The sequence below is a fragment of the Podarcis tiliguerta genome (assembly GCF_965153285.1).
Source record: "Podarcis tiliguerta genome assembly, chromosome: 2".
In the NCBI taxonomy this organism is placed as follows: Eukaryota; Metazoa; Chordata; class Lepidosauria; order Squamata; family Lacertidae; genus Podarcis; species Podarcis tiliguerta.
Window position 1 is genome coordinate 69062205 of NC_139535.1, and position 14991 is coordinate 69077195.

At 39.7% G+C, this 14991-nt stretch overlaps 1 protein-coding gene across 3 annotated transcripts in view; it reads right to left on the reverse strand.

The window, feature by feature from the left end:
• NR3C1 (nuclear receptor subfamily 3 group C member 1) overlaps positions 1–14991 on the reverse strand; it is a 51662-nt gene that overhangs the window by 14881 nt on the left and 21790 nt on the right. For all 3 annotated transcript variants that reach the window (XM_083427086.1, XM_083427085.1, XM_083427087.1), the window contains 4 exons: positions 9936–10099; positions 7348–7464; positions 3553–3831; positions 1909–2053 (listed from right to left, as the gene is read on the reverse strand). In XM_083427086.1, the coding sequence (XP_083283212.1) occupies positions 1909–2053; positions 3553–3831; positions 7348–7464; positions 9936–10099 (705 nt within the window). The remainder of the gene's footprint in view (positions 1–1908; positions 2054–3552; positions 3832–7347; positions 7465–9935; positions 10100–14991) is intronic.

The window sequence follows — 14991 nt, forward strand, 5'->3', positions numbered from 1 at the left end:
AGGCGGTGGGGAGAAGAGGGCTTCTCCCCGCTGCCTGCCCCGCAAGCTCCGGGGACAGCTGGGAGGCGCAGCGCGTCTTCCCGCTGTCCCCGGACCTGGTCTGAAGGCAGGCGGTGGGGAGAAGAGCGCTTCTCCCCGCTGCCTGCCCCGCAAGCTCCGGGGACAGCTGGGAGGCGCAGCGCGTCTTCCCGCTGTCCCCGGACCTGGTCTGAAAGCAGGCGGTGGGGAGAAGAGCGCTTCTCCCCGCTGCTGGCCCCACAAGCGCCTGGGGGGGGGGGATAAATTTTTTTTCCTTTATTTCCCCCCCAACAAACTTGGTGCGTCCTATGGGCCGGTGCGCCCTATGGAGCGAAAAATACAGTATACAGACTGTTCTCACACAAAATACAGAAATAACAGATGTGTTAAAATTTAGCACTTAGTTACTTATTGTTTCAGAGCTTTTTTCAGTTGTGCAATGTTACAGTGCCATGCAAATACCATTACTGTGTTACTAGGATTCTGTGCTACAGTATCACATGTATTAGAAGTGTCACCATTTATTATGTGAAACACTGTCTGCAAAGGGCATCTGAAGGGAAGAGTTTATTTGAGTGGAAGGAACATTTAATGCTCTTAACTTATTATGACAAAAGGATTCACATATGCAAAAACAAGGTCAACGTAGCCAGACAATATCAGTTCATAGTTGTCAACAAATAATGTTAAGACAAATATAGAGGTATGATAATGGAACTATTATTATTGTGGTGTCAGTAAGCTAGAGCATTTCAAAATTAGAATTAAACATGCACTATGAAAGATGGTTGTTTTAGAATGTGAGAAGCGGAGTCTGTGGAAAAATCTCACAGGTCAAAGGGAAAGAGTGAAATTAGTCTCCAGAGGAGTGTATCCTCTGTGGCCTTCAGCCTTTATCAATTTGTATAATTTCAGTAAAAGGTCAATGTTATGCCATTTCAACCCGCCTGTATTATCCTTTGTTCTACTATCTGCCTACCCTCCCCCATTTTGGATTCTCAGCACAACTGTGCATAGGACCAGAAATAGCACCAGTTATTTCATCTAATAGTGAAATGCAGGGTACCCAAATAGCATACTGCTATAACGAGCAAAAGAAAAGCCTAAACAGTAACAAACAAATCTAAATATATTCTTTGCTTAGTTGAATATTTATTAATAGTAGACAGGCACTCTAATAGATATATTTGACCAATCAATTGAATTGTGGCCTAACCCTAGTACTCACAAAAGTAACCTTGTTAATATATTCAAAGCATCATAAAGTGGAGATGGATTGTGCATATATTCTAACAACTATTTTACTGGGAGACATCTCTAACATATTTTGTGCCCCCCCCCCCCCGACTACTACCATCCTGCTGTGGACACCATCACGATGCAAAACAAACCTAATCAACCCTACTCATCATTCCCCACCTCACCTTTGGCTTGCTTCTGGTAATTTAAATTTAGCCAAATTAGGTTGTCAACTAACATATGCACATTAGGGTCTCCTTATGAGCTTCATGCTGAATTGAACATGGGTGCCCCTTGTCATAGTATGACACTTCCTAACTATTGCACCACAGTGGCTCTCATCCTGCCAACTTATGTTGCACAGGAAGAACACCACTGTGGTGTTATCATTTTCAACAGACAGATGTAGTTATGCATTATTAAAGTAAAAGACCAAAGAGATTTTTTTAATACCTTCATTTCTACTGTTCTATAAGCAGTACAAGTTACTGAAATATTCAAATTCAAAAATAAATAAGGAATTGTTTTTTTATAAGCTAAGTCTTTATACAGAATTATAGTACTAATTGTGCACCTAAGTTATAAGAACACATTTCTAGAAGTGTAGCCAAGCTTTAGAAACACAGGGAAAAGGACTCGAATACTACTTACTCATTGATGATCAAATCTGGTGCAAAACACAATAAACTTCCATTAGCCTGTTTATATGATCTCCATCCTAGGGCAAAAGCCATCAGAAACATCCACGAATACTGCAGAAGTGTCATTTGGTCATCCAGATGCAAGTTTCTGAAACCTGATTGGAAATAAAAGGTACAAGATCTAGCACATTTCCTGTTGTAATTAAAGTACTGCTTGTCCAAAGTGTTATTTTGAATCTTAAAGTTCAGAATGACTTCTTAAAAGGGTCCAGAGTCAAAATGCACCAAAAATTCAGTAAAGGGACATAAAATTCAAAATAGTTTTATGAAATAGTAATGCTAAATAGCAATAAATGTTAATAAGAGACATATTAATATCTACAAATATGCAAATTGCAGTTGATATACTGCAGTGAAATGTAACCAAGCTCTCTCCTTTGTATAATGCTCTTTGGAAGAGGCGATTTCCACTGGAAAAGGAACATTAAGGAAAAGAGTGTTTAATCTTTTCCCTGCCAGGGAAGAAGTTGATGAGACTTTCCAATCCTAGTATTAGTTCTTGTTTCATTTTTTTCCTTTCATGGCAACCCACAACAATTAACAGTAAGGGAATAATTTATCTCTGCGTCATTTTGGAGGTAGGTACCTTGGGTTACATACGCTTCAGGTTACAGACTCCGCTAACCCAGAAATATTACCTTTGGTTAAGAACTTTGCTTCACGATGAGAACAGAAATCGTGCTGCGGCGGTGCGGCGGCAGCAGGAGGCCTCATTAGCTAAAGTGGTGCTTTAGGTTAAGAACAGTTTCAAGTTAAGAACGGACCTCCAGAACAAATTAAGTACTTAACCTGAGGTACCACTGTATGCTGTTACAAAATGGAAACCAGGAAACCGAACCTTTCTCTATGGTGGAAGATAAGAAGCCCGTGATTTAGGGCTGGACAATGTTTGGTTTTCAACATCACAATCTGGTGATAAACCACGATTGTGAACTATGCTGCTTGGCCCCGGCCCGCAATGCACAGGGTGAAATTGCTGCAGCTCTCGCCATGGGAGCGGAGGCACTTTCACCCCAGTGCCTCACGGGCAGGGACAACTCCGCTTGTTTGTGCTGTTCAGCTGGGGGCCCCACCCGCGCAGGCCGGAGGCTTCTTTCTCCTGCTTGCCCCAAGATGGAGGGAGCCTCCGTTCGCAGAGCTCCCTCAAGTGTAACGGAGCCCCAACCTTGCCTCCAGCTTGCGCGAGCTGGAGCTCCTTTAAAATTCTCCATTCAGGGGCAGGCAGTCATTAAGTAGAGAAGTTTAAAGGAGCTGCCTACCTGCATGGGCAGCTGAGGGAAGAACAAGCTGCATGACGGCCAGAGCGCAATGGCTGATTCACCTGGCAGCATGTTGCAGGTGAAATCACTGCTGCTGCAGAGACCCACTGTGGCTTGTTCCTCCCTCTCACACTGGGCGCTGACAGCAGAGAGACTCGGCAGCAGAAGCGGCTTCACCCACAATATACCACTGGGTATATTGGTCCTCATACCGGTCCTGGGCAATGTACTGATTCATCATCCAGGCCTACCATGGTTAGGAGCAGAATGTGGCCTTACAAAACACACTTACATTAAGGAAGTATAGTCTATATTCATGTAATACATATACAAACCTGGTATTGCCTTTGCCCATTTCACAGCAGCAACCACTTGCCTTCCTCCTAGCATATTGAGAGTGGACATAATACGCCAAGTTGTGTCTGGTACTGTGCTGTCATAGCCTGAAAACATCACTTCTGGTTCAATGACTTCCAGTAGGGAAACCAGAGTAGGCGTTAGCTGTGGCAGGGAGGCAGGAACAACAGCCTTATTTGTGGGACTTTCTGCAGTCTCTCTTCCTGCAGCCGCACTAGATTGCTGGATTCCTTTTATCTTTTTCTTTGTCTTTCGTGCTAGAAATTTTTAAGAAAATAAAGTCAACATTAAAAAATAAAACCAGAAAGCATTGCTAACACAATCAATGCAATCTTCTATGCTGCAGGCATACAATAGACTCCTTATGGCAGGGAATCCTGTGGCCTCCTAATCTTGTTGGAATGACAACTCTCATCATCCCCAAACGTTGGCCATGCTTGCTGGAACAGAGAGGAGTTGGGGGCCACAGAAATTTCCTGCCCTTCCTTTATGGTTTTATTTGTATGAACAGAAAATGAAACCTTGGATTAAATGTGAAAAGGAAGAGAAAGCAATAGTGCACCTGGGGGAAATGACTAAAAAACTTATTCCATTTACAGCTTTGGAATGGAATGGTTTCAATGAGGCCTTTGCATTGCACTAAAACCAAGACAACAGAACTTGGCAATGGACGAACAAAACTACATATACACCATGGAATTATGCCTACATGCACATAGAATCATAGAATGCATTACTAGACATGAATCACCATAGCTAGGATTTTTTTTTTGTTGTTTCTTCTACAGCTGGACCAAAAAAGATATTTTTTTCTGACAACTGCTTGCCATTATAATTAAACTATGGAATACATATGCCTGATAAACTGCTTAAAATACACTTCTCCATATACTGTTTTTATTCACATTTCCACAGTATCTATGCTGCCTGCATACTTTTTTACTTATATGAACCATATATCCTGAAAATTTTGCAATACTGTATATAAAATCTATCTTACAGTGGAATTACAAAAATGGACAAAATAGAGTACCAGATAATGAACAGCAATTATAAAGTTAATACTGGTCCCTTCCAACTTCACAATTCAATGAGTAGCAAAGAGCTGTAAAGCACTTAGCCAACTAGGACTTTGAAAAGATAGCAAAGGGCCAGATCACGTGCATGCAGCAGTGCTTCCATGTGGTGCTATACACTTGATGCCTCCAACTGCAGCAGTGCTTTTGGCAGCAGCTGCCGTTACAGAAATCACAGCAAATGTAAATCATGGAGGCACTTGTGAGCTTACCAGTGACCTTGCCTACTCCATACCTGAGTTAGCACGCAATTAGAGGTGTTTTTGGAGACACATACATGCAATAACATACAAAATCATTAGTTGTGTTATTAGCTATTGGCTGCCTATTACCTACTGAGATCGAGGTGATGTGGTTGACATTTAAAGTACTAAACAACTTGGGACTATTATACCTAGGTAGACTGCCTTCCCCAGTACAGACCAAGTTGATCTTCCAAGGAGACTCTGCTGGTTGTTCCACAACCACCAAATTGCCATTTGGTGACAACGTGGAAGTGGGTCTTCTTGGTGATAGCATCCACACTCTGGATTGCCCTTCCTTAGATATTTTGTAAGACAGAGATTTAGATGTTTTGTAAGACAGAGACAAAAACGTATACAAAAGCACAAGCAGCCAAGTATTTTAGTTGTTTGTCCAATTAAATTTGTTATCTGCAAAGGCCTAAAACATACCGCCTCTAAATTAAGTTTCTGGTAAAGACATTCTATTGTTAGACATAAGGGCTTAAAATAATCGAAACACATCATATTTCAGGGGCCTCTAGAATTATATCGTCACAGCATTATTATGAAATTGCTGTAATAAATAGCAATGTTTACAAAGTTTGAATGTGGGGGGGGGGATGAAAAATGTCTTTGCTCCTAAATATAATGCCACATGGAGCAGCAGAGACAGATCACAACGCAGGCTGGTTTGTCTCCCTAACTACTGAGCTCGAAATTACAGAACTGCTGGGTTCGAAGGGACCCCGGGGATCATCTAGTCCAACGCCAGCAATGCAGCACCTGAGCAGCACCTGCACTCTATCTAATAGTAAGGCCAGGCCAGTTTTCCTATCACACAACTGGAAGTCTTCATTCTGCCAAACACTACTAACATTGCTACTACAAGACTTCCTGGACTGCAATGACAAGCCTGCAACCGTTACCTCTCCTCAGCCAGAAAGGACCAAACATGTGAATTTGCTCATTATGAATTTGCCATACAGTATTACTGAATGTTATCACCTATCCATACTTTAAAAGTTTCATATTGTTGCACTCAACCAGGTGCTACTCAGAGTAGACCCACTGAAATTAGTGAACAGAAGTTAGTGGTGTTGATTAACTTCAATGAGTAACTCTGAGTAGAACTGGTATAGAATACCGCCCGATGAGTCAACATTTTTGTTTCTTCCTGATTTACATTCAAGCTGTTGTACACTCAAAGTGTGGGGTTTTCCCAACCACAGTATTTACTGAAAAAAGGAGTGCACAAATACGTGAAATCGGAAAGTGAAAACAAAAAGAAGAGAAACGGAAAAAAGAGATTAGCATGCATACGAATCATACTACAGTAACACTTCAGTGCAAAATACAGTTCTTGTGAGAGTCTGGGAAAGATTGGAAATGCATGTTGAAAGAAATATCTAAGTTCTGCCAAGAAAGACGTGCATATGTTAAACATATACAGTGATAAATAGTTATTCAGAAAACATTAAACAACTGCATATATTGCCACTAACCCACTTAAATAAGTTGGAGTCTTTGTTATTAAATATACCAAGAAAAAAGCACACCAAGAACTCAGGCCAATGCAAGTTTCAATAGTGGGAGTGGTCCCTACTCAGAATTGAATAGTCAATAGGACAGGAACAGGGCCATGTTTCAATGTATTCACCTTCATCAGCTAATTTTTAAGTTTGAAGTTTGAAAGTTTGAAGATTTTCAGATAAATATATCCTGTTATATATTGATATATAGAAAATAACAGGATATATCTATCCGAAAGTCTTCAAACTTACAAACTTAAAAATTTGCTAACGAAGGTGAAGACATCGAAACAGAGCCCTGTCCTGGTGTCCAATCAATAATTGACTTCTGACTTCTGCTCTATGATTGAAACTGAGTCTCCATCTGCAAGCTGATAAATTATAAGGATCAACATTATTGTCGAGTGAAAAAGAGAAAATCTTTGTAACGAATTATTGTGTTATACATATCTCTTTGAGTTTGTAATCTCTGTTAGAGTTTATAATCTCTATTTGAGTTTGTAATCTTTATTATAATACATAGTTTTGAATGGATTAGTTTTTGTTACTATTGACTATTGAATTGTGAGTAGGGACGACTCCCACTATTGAAACTTACACTAACCCACTTCATGCATTATTCCAGTGATGGGATCAATGTGTAGAATGAAGCAGAGGGACTAGGCCACCAGTCCTGCACTCAACATCATGCAGCTTCCCCCACCCCTGATGTTCACATATTAGGCATGGATTTTTGAGTCTATGGGTACAGGCTGCCATCACAGCTGCACATCATAGGAAAGGCCAGGAAAAAGATGTGTGGCATCGGATGCAACGTGTCCCCACTGTCCTTTTCTATATTTGGGACATCTTCATATGAGTAATGTGCAAAGAGGCTTTCCATCTTTTATATATGCAAAAATGAAGGATTTTCTAGGTTTCAGCTTTAAAACATTTCAAGTTACCTTCCAGGTTCATGCCAGCTTGAAGACATTTCCGATAGCGGCAAGCTGGGCAGTTTTTTCTCCGGATTTTGTCAATAATGCAGTCATTTCTTCCAGCACAGAGATAATTGTGCTGCCCTGTATTTGCAAACAAAGCACAACACCTTTATAATTATGAACATTTAATTTCTAACATGCACTTGTTGGGTTGGGGAAGAGAAGAAACAAATGGACTTATCTATCCTATCCATGTACATCAGGATGGTCTAACGTGTGGGGACACCCCTTGCCCCTGCAGCCCTTGTACTGCCTTCCCAAAGCCAGGTAAGCGAGGTGCTGGGCTTTGGAAAGGATTCATGAGGGCTCCAATAGGGTTCTACAGCCCCCCCCCCTTTCCCAAAGCCTAGTTAGCTCTTTCCCAGCTTTCAGAAGATGGGTGGGCTCTAGGACCCTGCCAGAGCCCTCACACCTCCTTCCCAAAATGCAGTGTCTTGATTAAGGGGCATGAAGGGGTGGGTGGGTGTCAAATTTTGGTCTCAACCTCCCCCTCCCTTTTTGGCTCCATGGGCCAGATCTTTATCAGGATCTTACAAGCAAAACCTGACAGGTGAGCAGGCTGCCCACTTTATAAAATCCCTTGAAATCCAATCTTAAGCTGGGAAGGAAGAGAATTGCAAAGGTTTTTTGCAAACCCCCTCCCATTTCCCTTTTAAGACCCCAATATCAGTGAATTAAAAGGGAAGTAGGAAGAGGTTTTTTAAATCATCTGCAAGTCTTCCACTTCCCTTTTTTGCTCTGAAAGGGGGGGGGGGTTACACAAAAAAATTGAAGAGTCAGATGAGAAGTATTGGAGAGGGAGTGAATGTACGGAAGGCCTACATTGTTCCAGTATTCTATAGGTACATGTCCATGAAAATCTGAGATGGATAAGACAGAAAGAGGCTGAACATCTGCAGCAGAATGTCAGTTGCTAGGAAAATCAGTGTGGAACTGGAGTACTTTTTATGACCACTCACATTTTTATATCAATGTATATATCCAAGTAGTCATTTTATTGTACTGTATAATTTCTCCAACACAGAACTTTTGAAAAAAGTAAACTGCTTTTTCAAAAACTCACTATGGAATAGTTCACTATAAAATGTCTATCCATACTTTTTTCCTGGAACAGAATTACGTATTCTCTGCATTTTTTAGGTTAAAGTTGGTACCACCAGAGCAAGCAGTCAGTAATCCAGTTTGAGAATTTTTGTTTTGAAATGCTGCTTTAGGACATATTGATTTTACCACTTTAAAAGAACAGGGAGGAAACTATTTGGTTTTTGGAGCTTGTGAAGCAGGCAAACTAAATCCTTTGGAATTTTTATGGAACCAAAGATCCAAGTATAAGCAAACCTTGGAAGCAAAGTAAAGTCAACTATAACTTTTAAAGAGCAGATTCTTTCCATACTGAATTAAATAGCAGTGTTAAACATGAGCAACAATGGGAGAACAGTGAACCTTGGTAGATCTATTTACCAGGGTCTATTTACTAGAATCTATTTACAAATAAAATCAAACATTGAAAACAACTTGACCTAAAACTTGTCAAGATATAAATAAAATCAGAAGTTTTAAAACAACTTATTATCTTATTGTATTATGGATGTTTAACATTACATGTCTGGCTTAGTTTGCTGTAAACCATACAGGAAAAGCTCCTGCTTAATATGAATTGGGGGCGGGGGCGGGATTCCAATGCCTAGTGTGCAAGGATCATAAACAACACTATGCTATGGTATCTTGGAGGTTGGGTAAGCAGTTACACTGAGAATCTTCCGGCACAGAGTGTGGGGAGACAGAGAAAGGAGCAGACTAGCATTAGTGAAAAACAGGCTGGGAACTTGCTAAAACCATTGGTTGTTTAAACTGTTTGAACATCTTGTGTTTGCTTTTACCTAGGTATTTGGTTAAATCGGAAATTTTTAATTTTATTAATGTAGTTTTGCTTCCTTTTCTCATGACATAATTGTTAAGTTTCTATTTCTTGGGCTTGTTTATATGTTTTTTTGCAATATTGTATACTATTTTTCTCTGTTTATTTTTATTACTTTGCTCCATGCTCTGGGATTGCAAATATTCAATGACGAGTGAGCTATACCATAAATGAAGAGTGGGCTGTATTGTAAATAAAAATAAACAAAACAGCCCTCTTTGGATGTTCGTTCTTTCATGTTAAGTAAATACATGAAGAAGAGTTAGGAGAGCAAGCTAGTTCTGGCTCCACCCACATCACCACCCATGATTTGGAGGGCAAAAATCTGAAGAAGGTAGCTTCCACAAGTATAGAAGGCTCCCACTTTAGAAGTCTGCCCTCCAACTTGTGAAAAGCAATGGAATCAGAACAGGAGGTAGAGCCAGAATGCTTATTCCCACCGGCTGCTTTCACATGCTTACTTAACACGCACATACACACACTCACACAGAAAAATACTTGAAGATGGCTACTGAAGACCAAAGATTTTGCAAGAGATAGCATGGAAATGAACTCCATTAACCTTTGTAAAAACCCACAAACATTTGAGGTGAGATATAGACTATACGTCTTAAATAACTGCGATATATCCTACCTTCCACAGCTCTTTTGAAGAACACTTTGCAGCTGCCACAAGTTAGGACACCATAATGACACCCAGAAGCCTCATCTGAGCAAACAAGGCAGAGCTTGGGAGGTGGTCCCGTAGTTGTTGAAGAGGTAGATGGTGAAGTGCTTACATCAGATCTCATTCCAGGGCTAAGGAAACAACAAAACACAGACCAAACTAAAGAAAGGAATAAAAGTATAGAAATACTAAGTTACAAAAACATTGACTCTTACTCTGCTCTGTTAACCAAAACACAAGAAAAGCATCTTGAGTTTTTGCTGAATTCATTATACTCACAGTAAAGTACTTCACATTTTAAAACCATAAAAAGAAAGTGCTGTTACAGTAATACTGAATGCAGAGCCTGGGATTTTAAAAGGCACAATATTTAAAAGTATGTTTTCACCCTATTTATTCCATAATTGGAAGAAAAAACAAGTAGGGAAATGCATTGTGGATGCATGCTATGTACTTGTATTTAATGTATGCAATTTTTATTTCAATAAATGGTGCTTGGATGTCAGCCGGAAGTCAGCCTAGATGCTCTTTAAAAGTATTATCTTGAGGCCATTAGGATCAACCATTTTTTTAATGCTTCGTTTTGCACACATGATACTTTCAATGGGATAAAAAACACACAACACTTTCTGTGTGATGAAACATTACATAATGATTGGCCCAGTTACAACTGGAACTAAGATTGTTGCTGAAGGAAGTTTGAATCTGTGATGCAACTGAATCTTAACATTTGAGCTTACATAGCAAAATTGAGGAAAAACAAGGTGCACACTTTTGAGATCTGCTTAGGTAACTGAATCCTAAGCTCCAAATGAAGAGATGATGCAGGGCTTGTTTGGACTGCAACCAAAAACAGAAGCCACTGTAGGTCTATGCCACTATGTGCTACATCCACCAGCCACAAAGTTGAGGCCCAGGCCAATGTGGATAACCAACTTTCACTCAGGCACTTGGCCTCATGGGAGCAAGCAAATCCATTTCATTGCCCCTTCCTTGGAGAAATTGGTATGAGTGCTCAAAGCACCAGTAGAACACCCCTACAATCCAAGTATGAACTCCACCACTATCCTGGTTGTTGTCCTTTATATTTATATTTAGACTTTAACTAAACCAACAGTCTTAGTTCTGTTTAGAGGTGGTATTGCCTCTGTGCACTTTCAAGATCAAACTCCAGATGCCCTCCTTCACTTAATTAATCTAACCCCCATAACATAAAAAAAAATACTCAATTAACTTTCCTAGGGCACATGGCAGTATGCCTATATTCAAGAAAGCTTGAAATAAGAGGTAAAGCTGAGTGTCATTTACATGCTGATGACATTGTAACCCAAATCTCTGGAAGACTTCCCCTCAGTTGTTTACATGGCTCCCTTGTTCTTTAGTATTTACAGGATAATAATTCTGCAGGACATAATAAGGCTTTGGCTGTAGAGTAGAGCAAAAGTTCCCCAGCACCATCTTCCAGAATCTCTCCTTCAGAAGTACCACAATCACTTTAAAACCATGCCTTCCAAACTAATCCAGATAAGGTTACCATGGACAACGGTACTGAAAGCTGTTGAGGTCCAGGAGAACTAACAAGGTTCCTCTGAAAACCAAGGAACTGACACCAGATCTACAGACAGGTAGAAAACATTTTGAAGTAGTTGTACTGATGAGTCATCTCCTCATTCTAAGCAGAGACCTCAATAAGACTGCCAGTTAAACCTGTGAGAAAATATCCAATTGGCTTCAGAGAACCATCCAGATCCATCAGCTTCCAGGGAGTAGACCATACCAAATCTGATCAGTTAATGATCTGTACAATGGAGTTGTTTCTCTCTCACACCCACATATTATTTCCCTCTACTTCTGTAGAGAAACAAGATCCAAGGTACACCCTGCCAAGTATTGGTTCAGATCTTGAGACAGGTCCATGGTTGACAGGGCAGCTATGAAATCCTGAGCTGCCCCTGAGAAGACAGCATCAGCATGAACATTTAAGTCCCACAAGACTTGGAGTTGTCAACACAACACTCAAGACCACAAGTTCAGGGAGGGACATAGGATGAGGGATTCTCTTAGCACACCGTCACGAGAACCCAGCACCAGTTAGAGACACTCAAAGCTGATTGTTGGAGTGATGACAGAGAATGTACCCCTAGAACCAAGTAATCCCTCCTCCGTTTGTCTGAAACTATACAGCAGACATCTCTAGTTTGTGCATAAAAACTAGGATACTGCGCAAAGGTAATATTTCCATTAATTGCTCCACCCACTTTTGCCTCTGTTCCCAACCCTCACTGGCATGTATCCCAAGGATGTTATTCACAAGGGAATACAGCTAATGGTCCGAAAAGGTTCCTCATCCCTGAGTAAGTTTTAGCTTTGCTTCATAACCTTTAAAAATACATTTCAACACAACAAAAATGCTTCACTGCAGTGATGCCCACTGCTAATACTTCCCTTACAGTCCATTTTTTATTTTAACAAGTTGAAGAGTAAAACTACTTTTGCCAACACAAAGCTAGAAGTGGGAGGCAGGATTTTCAGATTTACAGCCCAGAACTAGGCAGATGAAAAAATGCAGCAGTTATAAAACACAGGTGTGATTATTATCCAGTAACAGAATGTGTTTAAAATGTTTTATACCTTTTATTCTCAAAAAGCAGGTTTATACCCCATTATAAAATAAGTGTATTTACTTCCAGAAGGCAAAGATAAGGGTCCTCTGAAAGTTCAGAGGACAATTTCTATTGACAAACCATGTTACCCAACCTAATTTTGTTTATTAATGATTTGCCAAAGTCTTTCACTCAAGCACAAGGTCCAAACTTACATGTTCAGAATAAATTGTCTAATATTACACTAAAATGTAGGATTCAAAAATGCTATTTTTCAGTGGAACTCACAAGCATAAAATGAAAGGAGCAACATTCACCAAAAGAACCCAGTACAACTGGGAGAAAGGTCTATGAGAAACAACAGATAACATTATGGCTAAAACAAAGTGTGCAAGTGGTACTGAACATAGTTACAAGCTAACCTGAGAACTCTGTATTAGCTTGGAAAGTTTTCAGGAAGTTGCAACAGAAGAAATTTCTCTCATCTACCGACAAGCCTTCAGCTTCACCATACTTTTGTGCTAACCACCATGTAATAAATTCTGCCTTTCTTGTTTTCTGTACCACGCTGTCCCTTTTAAAGCTAAAGGTATGCTTTATTCCATATTTCAGAACATATTTTTGCATTGTTTTGGAGAAGTTTTTAAAATAAAAGCAAACTTAGGATGCCTGTTTATAAAGTAAGTTGAAGGTCTGAAAGCTAAAGGTTAAGTGTCACAAACTTTCTGTCACGGCTCAAGGGTCTGACTGTATCAAGTTTCCAAGGCTTGGTGGATAATATTTAAACATTTGTAGAAGAAAATATTCAAATTGTTTTATTTCCGGGACAGCTGATATAGACGCTACACTACAGGGTGGGAGTAGGGGTGGAGGAAGAAGAGAGCCGCTCCTATTTTGGCATTATGAACTCTAATTGCTGGTTTGAGTTCTTCCTGTTTCATTAAATGAGATGGCAATGCCTATACAGAATCTGAACTGCAGTTCCACTTCAACTACAAGAAGAAACTGCCAGTCTTGCCCCTAATGCTCCTAACATCTACATGAATCTGATGGATATGTCTGCCACTGTGTGGGGCTGGAGATCATACTTCTTTACCAATGATGAATAGCAACCAATGGGAAAAAGACGCATGCCCTTTCTAACAGTAATCAAAGGGCAGTGGCTCCATGGGGTCATGCAGTGCACAGCTATTAAGAAACCTACACCAAGTGGAGAAATATCATTAGCATCATGTTTTTATTTGTATGCTACTCTTCCACAAAACTATGCCCGGGGTGGCTCGCAATATATCATGAATAATAATAAATATAACAAAAAAAGAACAATTTAAAATGATAATGTCAATAAAACATAACCTGAGTAGAAAATAATTAAGCCATACAATCGACTACATATTTTAGAAAATGCTTTTTCTGTTTGTTGTCTATACGTTCAGACACCACTCGAGATATCATCACCAAACTTGGCAGGAGGAGCCCGAAGGTGGGAGTGGCAATCTTTGTTGATGTTTTGAAACAAGGCGGTGGACCAGAACATCACTTTAGCCTGATTTCGGCTGTGTTTTTTTGGTTGGCTTTGGTTCTAGCTCATTCTTCACTGACCTTCCCCTTTTCAGTTGTGTTTTTTGACATACAGTAGGTTTGGCTGCTTTTGATATATCGCTGCCAAATACAGCACAACAGTTCCCAAGGTGAGAGAGATGGGCGTATTTAACTTTTGGAAGCCAGGCAGAATGCTAAGTCTTATGTTGGTCAACTAACAGTAATGAAAAACAATTGATACAGCTACTGAAATTATTCACATAGACTGAGGCATTAGAAGGGAAAATGGTAAGTTAAATTACATCACAACAATCTATTACTATCGATTTTAAAAACTCTAAACAAACATCCTTAAAATAAAAAGTCTGAAAACTGAAGTTTTGAACTTCCTGTAAGATTCCAAAGAAATCTCATTTTAAAAAACGATTGCACTCTAAACCACACCCCTGAAACACACAACTACATTTCTAACTCTTAACATGCGAAGCAAAAAGAGTTGTGCTGAAAAAATGAAAATTCCAGGAATAACATTCCAGCAATTCTTAAGAGACACGTTTTTATTGTTTAAATCACTGTTTAAAAAAATCACAGCAGCCTGCGAGGGAGTTTTTTAGAAAGTTTAAGCTAAGATTATAATTACTATTGCTGCCAGAGAGAAAGTAATTTTGCTTCTACAATACCTTATTTTTAGCTTTCATTTTTATAGATATTGCAAGAATGTTATGATATTTTGAGATTAGGTAAAATGATAGTTGAGCATTTCCTCAATGTTCAAAGAACACCTCTTACTGCCCTGCCATAGGCAAATGACCAATTAATGGGGCTTTCCTCATCTAGGAATGTGGTATAAATGAACACAAAGGTTCTATCATACAGGT